At 41.3% G+C, this 22,173-nt stretch overlaps 1 protein-coding gene across 2 annotated transcripts in view; it reads right to left on the bottom strand.

Annotated features, from left to right (window-relative positions):
* Window positions 1-1,916: 1,916 nt before the first annotated feature.
* LOC148506828 (uncharacterized) overlaps window positions 1,917-22,173 on the bottom strand; it is a 121,223-nt gene continuing 100,966 nt past the window's right edge. For both annotated transcript variants that reach the window (XM_088446005.1, XM_088446007.1), the window contains exons 5-9: window positions 8,792-8,902; window positions 7,093-7,117; window positions 6,204-6,247; window positions 4,567-4,604; window positions 1,917-2,065 (exon numbers count right to left, since the gene is read on the bottom strand). In XM_088446005.1, coding sequence (XP_088302131.1) covers window positions 1,937-2,065; window positions 4,567-4,604; window positions 6,204-6,247; window positions 7,093-7,117; window positions 8,792-8,902 — 347 coding nt within the window. In that variant the 3' untranslated portion in view covers window positions 1,917-1,936. The remainder of the gene's footprint in view (window positions 2,066-4,566; window positions 4,605-6,203; window positions 6,248-7,092; window positions 7,118-8,791; window positions 8,903-22,173) is intronic.

Raw genomic sequence — 22,173 nt, 5'->3', positions numbered from 1 at the left:
GTCCAGTCGCTTTCATGTCTGCTATTGGATGGGCACGTCAACTGTCAGCAGGCACTACATTTGAGAAGTGCTGTGGGAACATTAACCATCACTGTCGAGATATATGCAATTAGTATAATTGTGGTTACTAATTTCTATCTAAATGACTCCATTGAATTCATAGACAGGGTGAATATTATATTTAAGAAATTATATACGGACCAATATTTATGCCATCCGAAACCACACCATCTCTTTTATTATCTATTTGGAGTGATAGGAATACTGCCAGTAACAAGATAATGGTTATGATTATTTAAGATCATTCACACTTTTTCTCATTTATGTGAGACATGTGATACATATTATGGCCCTCATTCAGAGCCGTACGCTCTGAGCAGAGCGCACGCTCTGAATGAGGGCCGGGCTCCATTTTCATGGAGCGTCCTCCTGGACGCTCGTATAGCTGTGGGTCACCACCCACAGGCTATACGAGCGTGCATTTTGATGGCCGCGATGGTCGTGACCATCGCGACCATCGAAATTGCGAGCCGGAGCCTGCGGTTGAGGTTTTCAACCGCAAGCTCCGGAGTGATTTTGGCTCTATCAGAGCCAAAATCACTCCCACTGACATCACTAGTGATGTCAGTGGGCCGGCTTCTGACGGGAGGCGTTCCCGTGGGAACGCCCCCGTCAGGGAGGCACGCCCCCGGCACGCCCACCAAAGGGGGCGTGCTGTCAATCAACATTGACAGCACGCCCCCTTTGATCGGACACAACGAGCGAAGGAAAGTCCTTCGCTCGTCGTGTCTGGCGCATGTGCACGACGGAGCTCCCTCCATCGTGCGCATGCTCAGTGCAGACCATCGACCCACTTGCGAGCGGACAGCCGCTCGCGAGTGGGTCTGAATCAGGCCCTATGTCTCTCTGAATATGCAGACGTTATTGGCATAAATGGTGTCATCTCAATACTGAACAACTATTCATAAGTTGCTAATAACTGTGAACTACCTGAGTTGCAACATCTTAGCTGAACACAATGTATCTACAGTAGAACTGATACTGTTTATACTTCACTGGTCGCTGGCAGCAATAATATGTAACAGTCTAAAGACGTATTTCTTATTTTACCATCAGATTAATAACACTTGATTCTCAGCTAGTTAACATGTTTATCCATCCCAGTATACGTACTGATGTCCATGTGTGATTCACTCCTAAATGATTGGAAATAGGGTTACCCCCTTTTTAAATTGTGGCACAATTTCAGTTATCTATCTGACATTAATTTGACTATTCCTTCATTAATAAACTGTAGGAACATTAGTCAACATACAGTTTCACAGGTTAAATATCTATTCTCATCAATTACAATAGTGTAATAAGTTATAATCCACCTCTATATATTGATTCATATTACCCTGTTTGTGGCTTCTCTATATGGGAGGTATAATACCCCAATATATTGTTAAATGAAGGAGCGATATATATACTTTGTGTGTGTGAGCGTGTGCAAGCACCCTCGGCATATTATTTTAATCTTTACTTTCATTTCTTTGAAGTCTCTATTTTAATACTTTGCTGTTATTTCAACTTTTGGAGGGGAATATATACATATTTTTAATGAATATCAATTAAAAGTTATTTTTTTATATGTTTTTGAAATTTTTCCGAGTTGTGCATCATTTTACTACTTCTTACTTTTCCAATATGTACTGTATATATCAATCGGTAGTTGGTAGCACGCACCATATAGAACTTTATTGAACCGCGGTTCCATTTGTGGCATCTAACATACCAACAGTTCTATAAAGTGTTCTAGTCGGATTGGACCAGTGCGGTTTGTCATTTTGTTGTTCGCGACTCGGACGCATAAACAGATTTCCGATAATCACTCTACTGCCTAGAGGCAGAAAAACTAATTTTAATATCAGTGTTCTCCACTTTATAGTGAACGTTAAGAAGAAAGGTAATTTTTTTTCACATCGGCATAGACGGGCTCTGGGTCAGGATGTGGAAGTGTTTTTGGTTTGGCTGCTCGGGAAGATGGGCGATGGCTCACTGCAGCATATACCACATTTTCTCCCTGTAAAAGCAGCGAGATGAAAGAGTTCTGGTTACATGTTCTGAATCCTGTACATGTTGGATACTTAAAAACATAAAAAAAATGAATCACTTCACAGACATTCATGGAATTATTTTTGTAAATATCAAAGAAGTTCTAAGAATGATGAATGAATGATGAGGGTGAGTTGCCTTTGCCTTTGGGACACATACTATCAAAGGCCAATGGGTAATCCATCAATTCCCTATTTAAACCCATCAAAAATAGCTGCTAACCCCATAAAGCAATGAAATGCGTCAGCATCTCAATCTTGAAGTTCACAATAAATATATTTTACTGATTTGACTTATTTTAGTTTATTAATATGTATAACTTTGTCTACTGCTAAGGATGCGGTTCCCAAAATCTATTCCCCCTGGAAACTCTGCCACACACCGGATGACTGAATGTACAGGAGACTTTGCAACGCAGCAGATAAATATACTTTTTCGTTCTTCTAGGACATATACAGGAAATTTAAAAATACATGATTATCTCCATTTCATTTTTCTTTAAAACATGGTGACCCACCTAAAACTTTTTTTGTGGGTCAATTCCCTTACAATAAGATAGCCAGTCAGCCTAGGACTGTAATGGTGGTTTGACCCCCACACAGGTGGTTTCCCTTCCTATGGTTCTACAAGCCATGACATGAAAAGCCTAGTGCTGGTTATACTAAATTTAGGTGGGATCCCACTGTCATTTTTCCTCTGATTTTGGGGTAAATGGCACTAGGCAGAAAGCACCAGAGCTAGTTATAGTGCTAATTATAGTGCTAGTTATAGTGCTAGGTACAGTGCTAGTTATAGTGCTAGTTATAGTGCTAGTTATAATTTAGAGGGATCCACATTTTTTTTTTAAAGTTCTTTATCAAATCTCTATAATATAGTTGGGCATTTCCAAATGTCACTATTTACTTCTTCCTCCTTGGCAATACTGTATCTTTAACATAAAACCCTTTCTCACCATGGATACCACCAAAACTCTAATCCAAGCGCTTCTGATTTTCCTTTGTCCCACCTCTCCTCACTTTAATCTAGGCTTAAAGCTGCTCCCAATCTCACATACATCTCCTGCAGCTCTGTCAGCCTCTTCCTTGGCCAATTGCTTCACTTGCTCCCCATACATCACAGAATACAGTCCAAAAATCTCATCCTTGCATATAAAGTCCTAGATTGTTCCACCCTCTCCTAACTAATGTCTGCCAACACTTCCACCTTCCCTCTCAGCTTCTGCACTGATTGCCACCTCACCTCTAACACCTCCTCTTACCCCCACATCAAACATTTCTCCTGTGTTGCCCCACTGCTCTGAATGTATCAGACTGTCTAACAGTATACACACCTTTTAAATGACCTCTTAACACTCAAGTCTTTGTAAAAGCCCAGCAGCCCTTCCAACAACTCATTAATCTATGAACTGACCTTCCACTTACTCTCTACTCCAGTTCACCCTTCAGATAACCTCCTCCCTCTATCACTGCCAGCCCTCAAAAGAAGGGGGAACTTCCCTCATTCATTTCCCAAGCACTATTCCTTATACCAGTGTGACTATTTTCCCGTCTCCAATAACTAACCAGTGAGTAATGTTCCCACAAGGAACTCAGCCCCAGCCAGTGACTCTGAATCGGCCCGTTACCCCACTTACTGGGTACAGGTTAATTGAGTGGAGATACCCTGCACACGACTTATCTTTATTTACTTTTAAAGCCACAGAAAGTTGCAAGACTTTACACTTCAATCCCTCCTTACACTCCACCTAATATATATATATATATATATATATATATATATATATATATATACTTCAAAAATGAACAAACAGGCGTCACTCCCAGGCTAGTGTAACAGATGAGTGTATTAAATAGTCAACGTTTCGGGGCCTTTCACCCCTTCATCAGGGGTGTCCTGATGAAGTGGTGAAAGGCCCCGAAACATTGACTATTTAATACACTCGTCTGTTACACTAGCCTGGTAGTGCCGCCTGTTTGTTCATTTTTGAAGTACGTATGGTCATCATGTCCCCATAGAGGAAGGCACCCCAGCCAGTTTCAGTTGGTGCCAGCTGCCAGCAGAGTGCCGGTTCTTGTATATGTGGTATATATATATATATATATATATATATATGTATACACACATATACATATATATATATATAATTATTATTATTATTGCATATTATGTTATTTTATGTATTGATGTATAGTTTTGATTTATAATGTCTATAGAGCATTTATTAATAATAATAATAATAATAATAATATTATTATTATTATTATTATTAGACCAATCCAATCTTGAAATAAATATATATTTCACAGTTGTGAAATTATGGCTTGAAACCTTACTAATAGTTGGGAAATAAACAATATGTGAGGTAATAGGAAATTACATGTGAACCTAAATGAGACAGTAATTCCTTAACTATATTTTTATACCATAGATTGGGAAACAAATATTAATAATAAATAAAAATTGAATTACCAGGTCTTGTGTTCTAATCATCCCTGGGTTATCATGACCTGAAATTGTATAAGTGTGGTAGTTAGTTCATCAATCATCATCATTTTTATTTATAAAGTGACAAAGGGAAAGAGAGATATAGATAAATATTTTAGAAGAGTACATACTAGAGATCCCCTTTGCTTTGGTTTTGGTTCAAATTCATCATCATGTTTTGGTTTTAGCTTTGACAAAACCACCCGCAAGTGTTTTGGTTCGGTTTGGATTTCGGTGTCTGATTCAGAGATGGTCAGAATTGCAGAACCACACACAAGCAGCTGGGCACTTCCCTCCATCTCAACTGCAAATGCAAAAGGTGGGGTCTGTAGGAAACCGACACCTCCTTGCTGCATCTGCGATCCCAGCGCCGTGACCGATAGTCGCGATGGTCGCACCTGTGGCCAGGCTGCAGTAGTTGAACCTTAATGCAGCGTGGCCGGGTCATGGCAGCTGTGAGGCCGGGAAATCTGCGGCCAGCCTTGCTCCCGCTCCAAAACACTGCAGCGTGGCAATCACGCTGCGGCTTGGGAGGGTCTGTGAACGAGATCGCAGGACCCATTCTGCACATGTGCAGAACGGGTCCTATGTATGCGCAGACCCTAAACCATCAGAGATGCACGCTAACCATCGGGTTATCGTACATCTCTGAATCAGGCCCTTGGTTCAGTTTTGGATCCTTTAAAAATCAATTAAAAAAATTGATTAAAAAAATCGATAAAACATCTAAAATCATGTCATTTGGACCTGTTTACGTGCAATTCACAACCCAAGTCGGATTTTAAATCTGACTTCCGAACTGACTGCAGAATCAGACTAGGGGGTACATTTACTAAAGTGAGAGTTTTTAGAAGTGGAGATGTTGCCCATAGAAACCAAACAGATTCTAGCTATAGAAGGTGCTAGTTAAATGTTAAGAAGAATCTTATTGGTTGCTATGGGCAACATCTCCACCTCTAAAAACTCTCACTTTAGTAAATTTACCCCTAGGACTCGGTTCGACTGAAAACCCAAAGTGATCCGAACTTGACTCGATTCGACTTGGAAACTCCTAAGTCCGGGTGTGTTTGTATTTTAGGCAAACTGAACCGCACATCTCTAGTACATACACATGCACATATACATACACGTGTCTGTGTGTGTGTGTATGAGTGTGTTCACACAGAATTGCTTTCTGTAACCTGCTCTAAGAACAGACTTTTACAGCCACATTGACCAATCATTGTGGATGTTTCGCCTCTAACTAACCATCTTGCCCAATCAAAATCTTTTCTGTTTGGAATTTTTCAGACAGGATGGAAGAATTACGTATTGGCCAGTTAAACAATACGCACTATCTGACTCTGACAAATCCCCGCTCCCTTTCCATCTACTGTAGTCTTTCTGGCTGATTAGCCAATGAACACAGATGAGAGACTGTTATTTTCATGTAGGTGGCAAAGTTTGTCCAAGGATTTGGTTGTTCAGAATTTCATCCAAAGGACTCTGTGAAGCTGTTTATGCTCCTACAGCCTCTAGAAATATGATCTTATTGAAATTACCGGAGCACTTGCAAGAAAATGTCAGCGCTGTGTGTACGTAATTGTTTGTGTTTTACATAGAAATGATAATTAGTTTGTTACCTCCATTGTGTTCCAAAGTCTCTAAGGTCTCTATGATGGTCTCTCTGAAACACAAAAAGTTCCTTAAATAATTGCTTACAGAATACGTCCCTTTCTCTCTAAGGACGTTACAAAAGCCATTATCCATTCTCTCATTAGCCTCCTCCTTGACCACTGCAGCCCACTCTCTGGCCTTCACCTCACCCAGGTTTTCACTCAAGACTTAAGGGGAGATATACCAAGGCTTGGAGAGAGATACAGTGGAGAAGTTAGGCCAAGGAACCAATCAGCTTCTTACTATCATTTATCCTGCCTAGTCTATGAAATTACAATTGGAAGCTGATTGGTTGCTCTGAGAAGCTTTTCCTCTTAATCTCTATCCAAGACTTGATACATCTCTCCCTTTAGTCCTAAATACTGTGACCAGGCTGATTTTCCTCTCTCAGCATTCTACATCTGCTGCCACATTTATTACAGAATGAAATAAAACCCCCATTAAAGCCCTCACCAATATTTCCTCTTTTTACAAATCAAGGATGACATCTCATCCTCTGACCGACGTCCCTCCTCCTCTCTGGTACTTACAGTAACTTCTCTGATGCCTCCAAGACTTCCCCTGTGTCGCTGCCCAATAAGGAGATGAATACTCTGCCTGACCAGACTCTCCCCCAACATTTCATCTTACAGGTTCTCTCCCAAAACCAACCTCTTCATAGCCCTGTAGCATATCCTGCCCTCCTCCTAATACTCCTCCCTGCACGGTCTACCAGCTATATAGTCTCATCTCCGTTCCCAGTGTCACCAGCTCCAATCATCTCAGCATTGCCCTTTACATCTATAGTGTACATTTTCAAGAGCAGGGTGATTTTTAGACAGATGGACAGATAGACAGGTATAGAGAAGTACATACCCGGGTGGACTGGTCTCCTTGTGAGCTGCATTTGGAAAAATATTTAAGCATCAGTTTACAATGATGACAGTTCTTCAAGTTAATAATAAAAAAATAGTACTTAACATGATAATAATAATAATAATAATAATACTAATAATACTAATAATAATAATAATAATAATAATAATCCAAAAAGAGGTATACATATATATATATATATATATAAGCATTAATAAAAAAAACGTTGGTGCCTTTTAATTCAAATTGCTCCTTCTTGTTGCTTGGTAAATAGGGTTAAGCTGCTGTCCCCATGGAGTCTTTGGGGATGGTGCTAAAATGTGCACAGTAGGGTAACTCCAGCGAAATCTCTGATTTCTTTGATGATGACCCTCTATTAGATACGGAGAAGCATTACTAGAGTCTATTCCCAGCATTTATGCCAGCGCAATGGCTATTCACTGCTTCATACATATGCCCCATATTATACTTAGCTTAGTTATATACATGCCAAATACTCAATTATTATATATCTGGGGAATTGGGGTGCCGCGTCATAGGTTCTAAATAGCTGATTCTTTGGATTCCGTTGTATGGTACTAATATAATGAACTAATAATCCTGATATTATAATCGCTGGTAAACCAAATGTAATAAAGCATTGTTAGTTTTGCAGATTGATATCACAGTTCTCTTATTCCCTCAGTTTCCTCTTAGCCATTAAATGTAATTATTTAGGTGATTGGGATTAGAGATTCAGGCTTTACGTAACCCCCTCATTGGCAACAGTGTATCTAGTACTAGTGTAACTCAATGTAAACTTTGTATAGAATTATCACTTTGATAGTTAGGCTATAACTGACTGTAGGAGCTCTAATTAAACACTCTACTTGGTACTGTATAATCTCTTATACTGGCTTAATACTGTATATTAGGTAATATTTAGGGGGGAATTCAATTGGTGGCGAAGGGTGCGAATTGCCATTGACGCGGCGTTTAAATGTCAGAAACGGTAGCATGTCTCATACTCTTTTCCCTGCTGGCCAAATGCTTGTTTTGCACAAAAGTTCTGGGTACCCTATGTGGTAGCAGTTTTGTGCAAGATCCCGCTGCAGTAAAGTGCAGCAGCTGCCGCGTACTGTAGATTCGGCTGGGTGAACGGATTCGCCCTTAATTGAATTCCCCCTATAATCTCTTGATACATATTAACCATTTGCAGATAGTGTGCCACACAGATATATTGGGCATCAGCTGTGCAGCACAGTTGACGAGATATGTCTGTGAATTACGTCGTTCACAGACATATCGCTGGTACACACTGGCTGACGGGAACGCGATACAAGTGATCGGCCAATATGTCTGCCAGAGTGTACCCAGCAAAAGTCTTCTCCGCAAAAGTGCAGCAAACGTATATAAGCTCCTGTATCTGCTAATACTTTCGTCTTGGTTTATACGGCTGCTATTTTAACATTTATGGATACACAGAAGCTTCTCAAATCTAGTCAATTGCTTATCTACTAAAATTCATTATATGCTGCCACCTAGAGGAAATATGTTGGTACTGCTTCATGATTTGGAAATGCACCATAAACATGTAATGAATAGGAACACATGTGATATACTGTATATGTGATAATAATATATAAGTCATTGAAACCAGTGCATTCTATATTTCTCAGACTAAAGATCCTAATGCATCACAAAGTTTTTTTGTTCTCACCTTTTCTTTTTATTATGCAGATGATCAAAAAGACAAAAAAGATGAGAATGACGCAGCCAACAACCGCGGCAATTATTAGCATTCGGTTATCTGAATCAGCCCTTTCAACACCTGAAATAGACAAAAGCGATATCAGAAATATTATTTTCTGCAGACTTGGCTCATGTATCAGTGGTCAGCCAACCCAGGGGAAGATTTTTTTGCTACCATTGGCACCACTTGGAACGCTTGGTAAGCGCTGTACGTATTTTCTTAAGTGCTCTGAATTCAGTTTCAATATATTGTATAGTATTCCTGTACCCTTTATTTTCATCTTCCACAATGGACTCTGGGCCTGATTCAGCATGGAACGCACGGTAGCAGACGCACGCACCCGGCCACTGCGAGAATATGCTAATCAATGCACACGCACGGAGACAGCAGCATAAGATGCAAACGTCCAGCCCCATGCTAAGCCGCCCATCTCTCTTTTCTCAAAGCCTGATCAGTACGCAAGATAGCGTAAACATCGATAACATCGAGAACCATCAGACCCATATGCATAATAGTGGTTGACCGGACCTCCCGCAGGATCTTGGCAACTTCCTGTGTGCATGGAGTCACTGAGTGCCCACAGCAGTGGCTGATTTATACACGCCCCTAAAACAGCGTCCCAACGCACAGCCACGCCTGCCTTCGCCCGACCACCCCCATCACCACCCACAAACGGCACTTCCTGTCAATCAGTATCGGAAGGGATCTGCGTGCACGCTGCATGTAGTCTGCGTAAGCTTACCCGACCGCACTGGTTAGTTTGCGCACGCGCTGTGCGATGCATACGCTTGCGCAGTACAAAACCATCGGCCAAGTACGAGCGTTCTGTCCTTTCCGTTGCTTGCTGAATCAGGCCCTCTGTCTAATCTCCACAATGGATCCTGGGACCCCATTATCAGGCCCTCTGTCTAATCTCCACAATGGATCCTGGGACCCCATTATCAGGCCCTCTGTCTAATCTCCACAATGGATCCTAGGACCCCATTATCAGTTCTGGCATCAGCTTCTGCTGCCCTTCAGACTCTCCCACCTGCACAGCTCACATTACTCACTGTAGGTCTGGAGTCCTCATCCTGCTCCTCCAGTCCATAAACACCACTAACTTGGAGTGATGTCATCTGGACGTCCAGTCAATTCTGGGTAGGCAGGTAATGGTCACATGATCGGTTGGGCCAGTCACTGGCAAGGGCACCCTATTTAATCTCAGGTGCTGGAAATGATAGACCAGTCAATTTCTCTCTTATAGGCCATAGTAATTTGGCTCCTGTGGTTTTCAGCGAAACCTGTTATCCTGTTGTGCTATCCTGTTACCCTGCTGGGTCGCCTGCTATATCTTCATTGTGCAATCTTGCTAATCTGCACAGTGCAATCCTGTTATCCTGCTGGGTCATCTTGTTGCACTGTACAATCCTCAAATCCTGTGGTGCAATCCTGCTGAATGATACTGTGAATTCCTAATATTTTGCTGTACTATACAGCTGTAATTACATTGTGCTATCATGATGATCTGTATTTTGTATTCCTGCAAATCTGCCTGAACTTTACTACTTGTATCCTGATTTCTATTCCAAGGACTCTGCATTTTTCACCCTGTAATCCTGTGGAGTCCTAAAACCTGAACGTGTGCTGCAGTACATTGCTATTATTGTCATAGCCCTCTCAGTCATGATATTATTATTATTTATTTATTAACAGTTTCTTATATAGCGCAGCATATTCCATTACGCTTTACAATTGGAACATTAATAGAACAAAACCGGGTAATAACAGACAGATATATAGGTAGGAAGGCCCTGCTCGCAATCTTGCAATCTATAGGGAAATAGGCATTAATGCACAAGGATAGGTGCTATATATTACAATTTGGTCGAGCCAGAGGGCATGATTCAGAGCCACTCGTAAGCGGCCGCTCGTTCGCTCCGAGCGATGTTCGCACATCTGCGCATGCGTATGGGTCGTAATGCGCATGCGCCAACCAGTCATTGCGGTTGGAAATCGTGCGCTCGTAAAACAGCGAGGGGCTGCTAATTTGAGTGACAGGATGAGGCGTTTGTGGGTGGTAACAGGGGAAGGTGCTTGAAAACGGGGGAGTGGAGATCCGAACGCAGGCGTGCCAAAAGGTCAAAACGGGCGTTTAATGGGAGTGCATAATTAACAAAGCAGCGTCATCGACCACGTCACTTGGTTGTCTTTTAGCCTGAACTGCTCGCATGATTGCGGGAAGTAAAACCTACCACAAGCACTGCGAGCAGTTCATATGCCTTTTGATGTTCCCGATTAATCTAATAAATAGCGGAGATGACGTATGATGCGAACGGCCAAGGGGCGTCTTTACAAAATAGCGAGCGCATGTTTTGGACGCTCGCTCAAACATAGAGGCATCCACAGACCGCGAAGAGCGAGCGCTCAATTTAAATATCCGGCCCCTTTTTCTGAACGAGCGACCGCAAATAGAGTCCGTCTCTGAATCAGGCCCAGAGTTTCTTGGTGGGCTGCATGATCCAGATACACAGGAATGTCGGCCAAATGTCAGGAGGATGTGAAAGACAACGTGTGAGGTTATGTTATAGCTTTTAATTTTAGTCTGCATAAGGGAGGAGTATTATTTGGCCATCTAGCTTCACTAACACTGCAATCACCATTGCAAGCCCTGGGGGCCCAGACCCGAATCCCAATCCTCCTAATGCAAATGTGTATAAATGCAAAGTAGTACAATTATGTTCACTCTGTCATAAACCTCAATACAAAGCAGATCTCCCATCATTTTGGCTTTCTACTGTCTGCCAGACAGAAAACCCCAACTCAGCCGCGAAGTCGTTGGCACCAATACAGAACTAAAATGACACCTGATGGACCATACATAGCTTTCATCACTAGTGCTCTGCACCAAATATGAGGTAGTCAATGAGCCTGGACAAATTGATGTGACGCAAAATGCTTTAAAAGACATTCAGCGACACTTCTCGTATGACGCAAAATTGTATGATAGGAGTATGATAGGTGTATGATAGGAGTATGATAGGAGTATGATAGGAGTGTGATAGGTGTATGATAGGTGTATGATAGGAGTATGATAGGTGTATGATAGGTGTATGATAGGTGTATGATAGGAGTATGATAGGAGTATGATAGGAGTATGATAGGTGTATGATAGGAGTATGATAGGTGTATGATAGGAGTATGATAGGAGTATGATAGGAGTGTGATAGTATGATAGGAGTGTGATAGGTGTGTGATAGGTGTATGATAAGAGTATGATAGGTGTATGATAGGAGTATGATAGGTGTATGATAGGTGAATGATAGGAGTATGATAGGTGTATGATAGGTGTATGATAGGTGTATGATAGGAGTATGACAGACGTATGATAGGTGTATGATAGGAGTATGATAGGAGTATGATAGGAGTATGATAGGTGTATGATAGGTGAATGATAGGAGTATGATAGGTGTATGATAGTAGTATGATTGATAGGTGTATGATAGGTGTATGATAGGAGTATGATAGGTGTATGATAGGTGTATGATAGGTGTATGAGAGGAATATGAGAGGAGTATGAGAGGAGTATGAGAGGAGTATGATAGGAGTATGAGAGGAGTATGAGAGGAGTATGAGAGGAGTATGAGAGGTGTATGAGAGGTGTATGAGAGGTGTATGATAGGAGTATGAGAGGAGTATGAGAGGAGTATGAGAGGAGTATGAGAGGAATATGAGAGGAGTATGAGAGGTGTATGATAGGTGTATGATAGGTATATGAGAGGCAGGGCCGGATTAAGGTCTGTGGGGGCCCCTGGGCAACAAACTTGTGGGGGCCCCTTTTGCAATGTCCCCAGTAGCAGTGCCCCCAGTAACGGTCCCCCCTATGCAGTGCACACTGTAGTAATGCCCCTTATATAATGCCCCCAGTAGTGTCCCCAGACCCAGTAGTGGTCCCCCCCTATGCAGAGCCCACAGTAATGGTCTCCCATATGCAGTGCCCACTGTTGTAATGCCCTTATGCAGTTCCCCCAGAAGTGGTCCCCCTATGCAGTACCCCTTATATAATGCCCCATTGAACTCTGTAGCGGCCCCTCCCCTATGCAGTGTCCCCTGTAGCTGCCCCCCCACCATGCAGTGACCTCTATAGCGGCCCCTTCCCTTATGCAGTGACCTCTGTAGCAGCCCCCTCCCCTATGCAGTGTCCCCTGTAGCTGTCCCCCCATGCAGTGACTGCTGTATCGGCCCCCTCCCCTATGCAGTGTCCCCTGTATCTGCCCCCTCCCCTATGCAGTGTCCCCTGTAGCTGCCCCCTCCCCATGCAGTGTCCCCTGTAGCTGCCCCCTCCCCATGCAGTGTCCCCTGTAGCTGCCCCCTCCCCATGCAGTGTCCCCTGTATCTGCCCCCTCCCCTATGCAGTGTCCCCTGTAGCTGCCCCCTCCCCTATGCAGTGTCCCCTATAGCTGCCCCCTCCCCTATGCAGTGTCCCCTGTAGCTGCCCCCTCCCCTATGCAGTGTCCCCTATAGCTGCCCCCTCCCCTATGCAGTGTCCCCTGTAGCTGCCCCCTCCCCTATGCAGTGTCCCCTATAGCTGCCCCCTCTCCTATGGAGTGTCCCCTGTAGCTGTCCCCTCCCCTATTCAGTGTCCCCTGTAGCTGCCCCCTCCCCTATGCACACACAAACAAAACAAAAATCACCACTTACCTGAATTCCCGCTCCTCACACAGTCGGCGCTGCCCGCTCTGAGTCCCGGCTCTTCCACTGCACTATGGGAGAGACGTCAGCGTCATGACGTTTCTCCCATTATCAGCAGATGCGGGGGGGAGCTGGAAGTCAGAGCTCATGTGTGAGCTCCGGCCGGCTCCCTCCATTGTGCAGCAGCCAATGAGAGTCTGACTCTCATCGGCTGCTGTAACATACACACAGCTGCCGCCGCCGGCTGTGTGTATGTCACTGTGTAGTGTAGACTGCGCTCACTGCGCGATCTACACTACACTAGCGGAGGGGTCACTAGCGGCGGGTGCAGACAGCGCACTGCTGCTAGTGGGGGCCCCTCCGGGTGTGGGGGCCCAGGGACGACCGCCCCTGTCGCCCCTCCCTTAATCAGGCCCTGATGAGAGGTGTATGATAGGAGTATGATAGGTGTATGATAGGAGTATGATAGGAGTATGATAGGAGTATGATAGGTGTATGATAGGTGTATGATAGGTGTATGATAGGTGTATGATGGGAGTATGATAGGTGTATGATGGGAGTATGATGGGAGTATGATAGGAGTATGATAGGAGTATGATAGGTGTATGATAGGAGCATGATAGGAGTATGATAGGTGTATGATAGGAGTATGATAGGTGTATGATAGGAGTATGATAGGTGTATGATAGGAGTATGATAGGTGTATGATAGGTGTATGATAGGTGTATGATAGGTGTATGATAGGAGTGTGATAGGTGTATGATAGGAGTGTGATAGGTGTGTGATAGGTGTGTGATAGGTGTGTGATAGGTGCATGAGAGGAGTATGAGAGGAGTATGAGAGGAGTATGAGAGGAGTATGAGAGGAGTATGAGAGGTGTATGATACTGTAGGATAGGTGTATGATAGGTGTATGATACTGTAGGTGTATGATAGGTGTATGATAGGTGTATGATAGGTGTATGATACTGTAGGTGTATGATACTGTAGGTGTAGGATAGGTGTATGGTACTGTAGGTGTAGGATAGGTGTATGATACTGTAGGTGTAGGATAGGTGTATGATAGGAGTATGATAGGCGTATGATAGGTGTATGATACTGTAGGTGTATGATAGGTGTATGATAGGTGTATGATACTGTAGGTGTATGATACTGTAGGTGTATGATAGGTATATGATAGGTGTATGATACTGTAGGTGTATGATAGGAGTATGATAGGCGTAAGATAGGTGTATGATACTGTAGGTGTATGATAGGAGTATGATAGGCGTATGATAGGTGTATGATAGGTGTATGATACTGTAGGTGTATGATAGGTGTATGATACTGTAGGTGTATGATAGGTGTATGATAGGTGTATGATAGGTGCATGATACTGTAGGTGTATGATAGGTGTATGATAGGAGTATGATAGGAGTATGATAGGAGTATGATAGGAGTATGATAGGTGTATGATAGGTGTATGATAGGTGTATGATAGGAGTATGATAGGTGTATGATAGGTGTATGATAGGAGTGTGATAGGTGTATGATAGGAGTGTGATAGGTGTGTGATAGGTGTGTGATAGGTGCATGAGAGGAGTATGAGAGGAGTATGAGAGGAGTATGAGAGGAGTATGAGAGGTGTATGATACTGTAGGATAGGTGTATGATAGGTGTATGATAGGAGTGTGATAGGTGTATGATAGGAGTGTGATAGGTGTGTGATAGGTGCGTGAGAGGAGTATGAGAGGAGTATGAGAGGAGTATGAGAGGAGTATGAGAGGAGTATGATAGGAGTATGATAGGTGTATGATAGGTGTATGATAGGTGTATGATACTGTAGGTGTATGAAAGGAGTATGATAGTTGTATTATAGGTGTATGATAGGAGTATGATAGGTGTAAGATAGGTGTATGATAGGTGTATGATAGGAGTATGATAGGTGTATGATAGGTGTATGATAGGAGTATGATAGGAGTATGATAGGTGTATGATAGGTGTATGATAGGAGTATGATAGGTGTATGATAGGTGTATGATAGGTGTATGATAGGTGTATGATTGGTGTATGATAGGAGTATGATTGGAGTATGATAGGAGTATGATAGGTGTATGATAGGTGTATGATACTGTAGGTGTAGTGTATGATAGGTGTATGATAGGAGTATGATAGGAGTATGATAGGAGTATGATAGGTGTATGAGAGGTGTATGAGAGGAGTATGATAGGCGTATGATAGGAGTATGATAGGAGTATGATAGGAGTATGATAGGTGCATGATAGGTGTATGATAGGAGTATGATAGGAGTATGATAGGAGTATGATAGGCGTATGATAGGAGTATGAGAGGTGTATGAAAAGGCATATGACAGGAGTATGATAGGAGTATGATAGGAGTATGATAGGTGTATGATAGGTGTATGATAGGAGTATGAGAGGTGTATGATAGGAGTATGATAGGAGTATGATAGGTGTATGATAGGTGCATGATAGGTGCATGATAGGAGTATGAGAGGAGTATGAGAGGAGTATGAGAGGAGTATGAGAGGAGTATGAGAGGAGTATGAGAGGAGTATGATAAGGCATATGATAGGAGTATGATAGGTGTATGATAGGAGTATGATAGGAGTATGATAGGAGTATGATAGGTGTATGATAGGTGCATGATAGGTGCATGATAGGAGTATGAGAGGAGTATGATAGGAGTATGAGAGGAGTATGAGAGGAGTATGAGAGGAGTATGAGAGGAGTATGAGAGGAGTATGATAAGGCATATGATAGGAGTATGATAGGAGTATGATAGGAGTATGATGGGAGTATGAGAGGTGTATGATAGGTGTATGATAGGTGTATGAGAGGAGTATGATAGGGGTCTGATAGGTGTATGATAGGTGTATGATAGGTGTATGATAGGAGTATGATAGGTGTATGACAGGTGTATGACGGGAGTATGATGGGAGTATGACGGGAGTATGATAGGAGTATGATAGGTGTATGATACTGTAGGTGCATGATAGGTGTATGATACTGTAGGTGTATGATAGATGTATGATAGATGTATGGTAGGTGTATGATAGGTGTTTTATAGGTGTATGATAGGTGTATGATACTGTTGGTGTATGATAGGTGTATGATAGGAGTATGATACTGTAGGTGTATGATAGGTGTATGATATGTGTATGATAGGTGTATGATAGGAGTATGATAGGTGTATGATAGATGTATGATAGGTGTATGATACTGTAGATGTATGAAAGGTGTATGATAGGTGTATGATAGGTGTATGAAAGGTGTATGATTGGAGTATGAAAAGGCATATGAGAGGAGTATGATAGGATTATGATAGGCGTATGATACGTGTATGATACTGTAAGTGTATGATAGGTGTATGATAGGTGCATGATACTGTAGGTGTATGATAGGAGTATGATAGGTGTATGATACTGTAGGTGTATGATAGGAGTATGATAGGAGAATGATAGGTGTATGATAGGGGTATTATAGGGGTATGATACTGTTGGTGTATGATATGTGTATGATAGGTGTATGATACTGTAGGTGTATGATAGGTGTATGATATGTGTATGATAGGTGTACGATTGGAGTATGATAGGTGTATGATACTGTAGGTGTATGATAGGTGTATGATAGGTGTATGATAGGTGTATGATACTGTAGGTGTATGATAGGTGTATGATAGGCGTATGATAGGTATATGATAGGTATATGATAGGTGTAAGATACTGTAGGTGTATGATAGTTGTATGATATCCACTAGTTTCCAAACATTCAAGCGTTCTCTGAAAACTCACCTCTTTAGACAAGCTTATCAGATTCCAGGACCGCCCACCTAACCTTTTATAGCTCCCTATCTAACTCTCTTCTTATAGTAAACACTTATCACATCTTCTCTTTCTTCAATTGAACATCCTCCTAACCCTAGGCCAACTTTCCAGTGTGATTGGATTATACAGCCCACCAAGAATATCTGCAATTGGGCTGGACCAATTTGCAATAGCACCTCTCCTTGTGTATCAACACCTATTTCCCTATAGATTGTAAGCTTGTGAGCAGGGCCCTCTTACCCTTATGTATGTCATGTATGTATGTCTTTTACAACCCGGTATAATGTTAATCTTGATTCAAATTGTAAAGCGCAACGGAATTTGCTGCGCTATATAAGAAACTGTTAATAAATAAATAAATAAATAAATATTGTAGGTGTATGATAGGAGTATGATAGGAGTATGATAGGAGTATGATAGGAGTATGATAGGAGTATGATAGGTGTATGATAGGTGTATGATAGGAGTATGATAGGAGTATGATAGGAGTATGATAGGAGTATGATAGGAGTATGATAGGTGTATGATAGGTGTATGATAGGTGTATGATAGGCGTATGATAGGTGTATGATAGGTGTATGATAGGAGTATGATAGGTGTATGATAGGCGTATGATAGGTGTATGATAGGAGTATGATAGGAGTATGATAGGAGTATGATAGGTGTATGATAGGTGTATGATAGGTGTATGATAGGCGTATGATAGGTGTATGATAGGTGTATGATAGGTGTATGATAGGTGTATGATAGGAGTATGATAGGTGTATGATAGGCGTATGATAGGTGTATGATAGGTGTATGATAGGTGTATGATAGGAGTATGATAGGCGTATGATAGGTGTATGATAGGTGTATGATAGGTGTATGATAGGTGTATGATAGGAGTATGATAGGTGTATGATAGGCGTATGATAGGTGTATGATAGGTGTATGATAGGCGTATGATAGGAGTATGATAGGAGTATGATAGGAGTATGATAGGAGTATGATAGGTGTATGATAGGTGTATGATAGGTGTATGATAGGCGTATGATAGGTGTATGATAGGTGTATGATAGGAGTATGATAGGTGTATGATAGGCGTATGATAGGTGTATGATAGGAGTATGATAGGAGTATGATAGGAGTATGATAGGTGTATGATAGGCGTATGATAGGTGTATGATAGGTGTATGATAGGTGTATGATAGGTGTATGATAGGAGTATGATAGGTGTATGATAGGCGTATGATAGGTGTATGATATGTGTATGATAGGTGTATGATAGGAGTATGATAGGCGTATGATAGGTGTATGATAGGAGTATGATAGGTGTATGATAGGTGTATGATAGGTGTATGATAGGTGTATGATAGGTGTATGATAGGAGTATGATAGGTGTATGATAGGCGTATGATAGGTGTATGATAGGTGTATGATAGGTGTATGATAGGAGTATGATAGGCGTATGATAGGTGTATGATAGGCGTATGATAGGTGTATGATAGGAGTATGATAGGCGTATGATAGGTGTATGATAGGAGTATGATAGGTGTATGATAGGTGTATGATAGGAGTATGATAGGTGTATGATAGGAGTATGATAGGTGTATGATAGGAGTATGATAGGTGTATGATAGGTGTATGATAGGCGTAGGATAGGCGTATGATAGGCGTATGATAGGCGTATGATAGGCGTATGATAGGCGTATGATAGGCGTATGATAGGCGTATGATAGGTGTATGATAGGAGTATGATAGGTGTATGATAGGTGTATGATAGGAGTATGATAGGTGTATGATAGGCGTATGATAGGCGTATGATAGGCGTATGATAGGCGTATGATAGGTGTATGATAGGAGTATGATAGGTGTATGATAGGAGTATGATAGGAGTATGATAGGAGTATGATAGGAGTATGATAGGAGTATGATAGGAGTATGATAGGAGTATGATAGGTGTATGATAGGAGTATGATAGGAGTATGATAGGAGTATGATAGGAGTATGATAGGTGTATGATAGGTGTATGATAGGTGTATGATAGGTGTGTGATAGGTGTATGATAGGAGTATGATAGGAGTATGATAGGTGTATGATAGGTGTATGATAGGTGTATGATAGGTGTGTGATAGGTGTATGATAGGTGTATGATAGGTGTGTGATAGGAGTATGATAGGAGTATGATAGGTGTATGATAGGTGTATGATAGGAGTATGATAGGAGTATGATAGGTGTATGATAGGTGTATGATAGGAGTATGATAGGAGTATGATAGGCGTATGATAGGCGTATGATAGGCGTATGATAGGCGTATGATAGGCGTATGATAGGCGTATGATAGGAGTATGATAGGTGTATGATAGGAGTATGATAGGAGTATGATAGGAGTATGATAGGAGTATGATAGGTGTATGATAGGAGTATGATAGGAGTATGATAGGAGTATGATAGGAGTATGATAGGTGTATGATAGGTGTATGATAGGTGTATGATAGGTGTGTGATAGGTGTATGATAGGTGTATGATAGGTGTGTGATAGGAGTATGATAGGAGTATGATAGGTGTATGATAGGTGTATGATAGGAGTATGATAGGAGTATGATAGGTGTATGATAGGTGTATGATAGGAGTATGATAGGAGTATGATAGGCGTATGATAGGCGTATGATAGGCGTATGATAGGCGTATGATAGGCGTATGATAGGTGTATGATAGGAGTATGATAGGTGTATGATAGGAGTATGATAGGAGTATGATAGGAGTATGATAGGAGTATGATAGGTGTATGATAGGAGTATGATAGGAGTATGATAGGAGTATGATAGGAGTATGATAGGTGTATGATAGGTGTATGATAGGTGTATGATAGGTGTGTGATAGGTGTATGATAGGTGTATGATAGGTGTGTGATAGGAGTATGATAGGAGTATGATAGGTGTATGATAGGTGTATGATAGGTGTATGATAGGTGTATGATAGGTGTATGATAGGTGTATGAGAGGTGTATGATAGGCGTATGATAGGTGTATGATAGGTGTATGATACTGTAGGTGTATGATAGGTGTATGATAGGCGTATGATAGGCGTATGATAGGTGTATGATAGGTGTATGATAGGTGTATGATAGGAGTATGATAGGTGTATGATAGGTGTATGAAAGGTGTATGAAAGGTGTATGATAGGAGTAGGATAGGTGTATGATAGGTGTATGATAGGTGTATGATAGGTGTATGAGAGGTGTATGATAGGTGTATGATAGGTGTATGATAGGTGTATGATAGGTGTATGATAGGTGTATGAGAGGTGTATGATAGGCGTATGATAGGTGTATGATAGGTGTATGATACTGTAGGTGTATGATAGGTGTATGATAGGCGTATGATAGGCGTATGATAGGTGTATGATAGGTGTATGATAGGTGTATGATAGGTGTATGATAAGAGTATGATAGGTGTATGATAGGTGTATGAAAGGTGTATGAAAGGTGTATGATAGGTGTATGAAAAGGCATATGAGAGGATTATGATAGGTGTATGATAGGAGTATGATATGAGTATGATAGGAGTATGATAGGAGTATGATAGGAGTATGATAGGAGTATGATAGGAGTATGATAGGAGTAGGATAGGTGTATGATAGGTGTATGATAGGTGTATGATAGGTGTATGATAGGTGTATGAGAGGTGTATGATAGGTGTATGATAGGTGTAAGAGAGGAGTCTGATAGGAGTCTGATAGGAGTCTGATAGGCGTATGATGGGTGTATGATGGGTGTATGATTGGAGTATGATAGAAGTATGATAGGAGTATGATAGGAGTATGATAGGAGTATGATAGGTGTATGATACTGTAGGAGTATGATAGGTGTATGATACTGTAGGTGTATGATAGGTGTATGATAGATGTATGTTAGGCGTATGATAGGCGTATGATAGGTGTATGATAGGTGTATGATAGGAGTATGATAGGAGTATGATAGGTGTATGATAGGTGTATTATAGGTGTATGATACAGTAGGTGTATGATAGGTGTATGATACTGTAGGTGTATGATAGGTGTATGATAGGAGTATGATAGGTGTATGATACTGTAGGTGTATGATATGTATATGATAGGTGTATGATAGGAGTATGATAGGAGTATGATAGATGTATGATAGGTGTATGATACTGTAGGTGTATGATAGGTGTATGATAGGAGTATGATACTGTATGTGTATGATAGGTGTATGATAGATGTATGATAGGTGTATGATACTGTAGGTGAATGATACTGTAGGAGTATGATAGGTGTATGATAGATGTATGATAGGTGTATGATACTGTAGGTGTATGATAGGTGTATGATAGGAGTATGATACTGTATGTGTATGATAGGTGTATGATAGGAGTATGATAGGTGTATGATAGGTGTATGATACTGTAGGTGTATGATAGTTGTATGATAGGCGTATGATAGGTGTATGATAGGTGCATGATACTGTAGGTGTATGATACTGTAGCTGTATGATAGGAGTATGATAGGTGTATGATAGGTGTATTATAGGTGTATGATACAGTAGGTGTATGATAGGTGTATGATAGGTGTATGATACTGTAGGTGTATGATAGGTGTATGATAGGTGTATGATAGTTGTATGATAGGAGTATGATAGGTGTATGATACTGTAGGTGTATGATATGTATATGATAGGTGTATGATAGGAGTATGATAGGAGTATGATAGATGTATGATAGGTGTATGATACTGTAGGTGTATGATAGGTGTATGATAGGAGTATGATACTGTATGTGTATGATAGGTGTATGATAGATGTATGATAGGTGTATGATACTGTAGGTGTATGATACTGTAGGAGTATGATAGGTGTA

Source organism: Taudactylus pleione, unplaced genomic scaffold, assembly GCF_031769625.1.
Source record: "Taudactylus pleione unplaced genomic scaffold, aTauple2 ptg000393l, whole genome shotgun sequence".
Classification (NCBI taxonomy): domain Eukaryota; kingdom Metazoa; phylum Chordata; class Amphibia; order Anura; family Myobatrachidae; genus Taudactylus; species Taudactylus pleione.
Note: the sequence above shows the minus strand (reverse complement) of the source record. Positions and strands in the feature narration are given on the sequence as shown.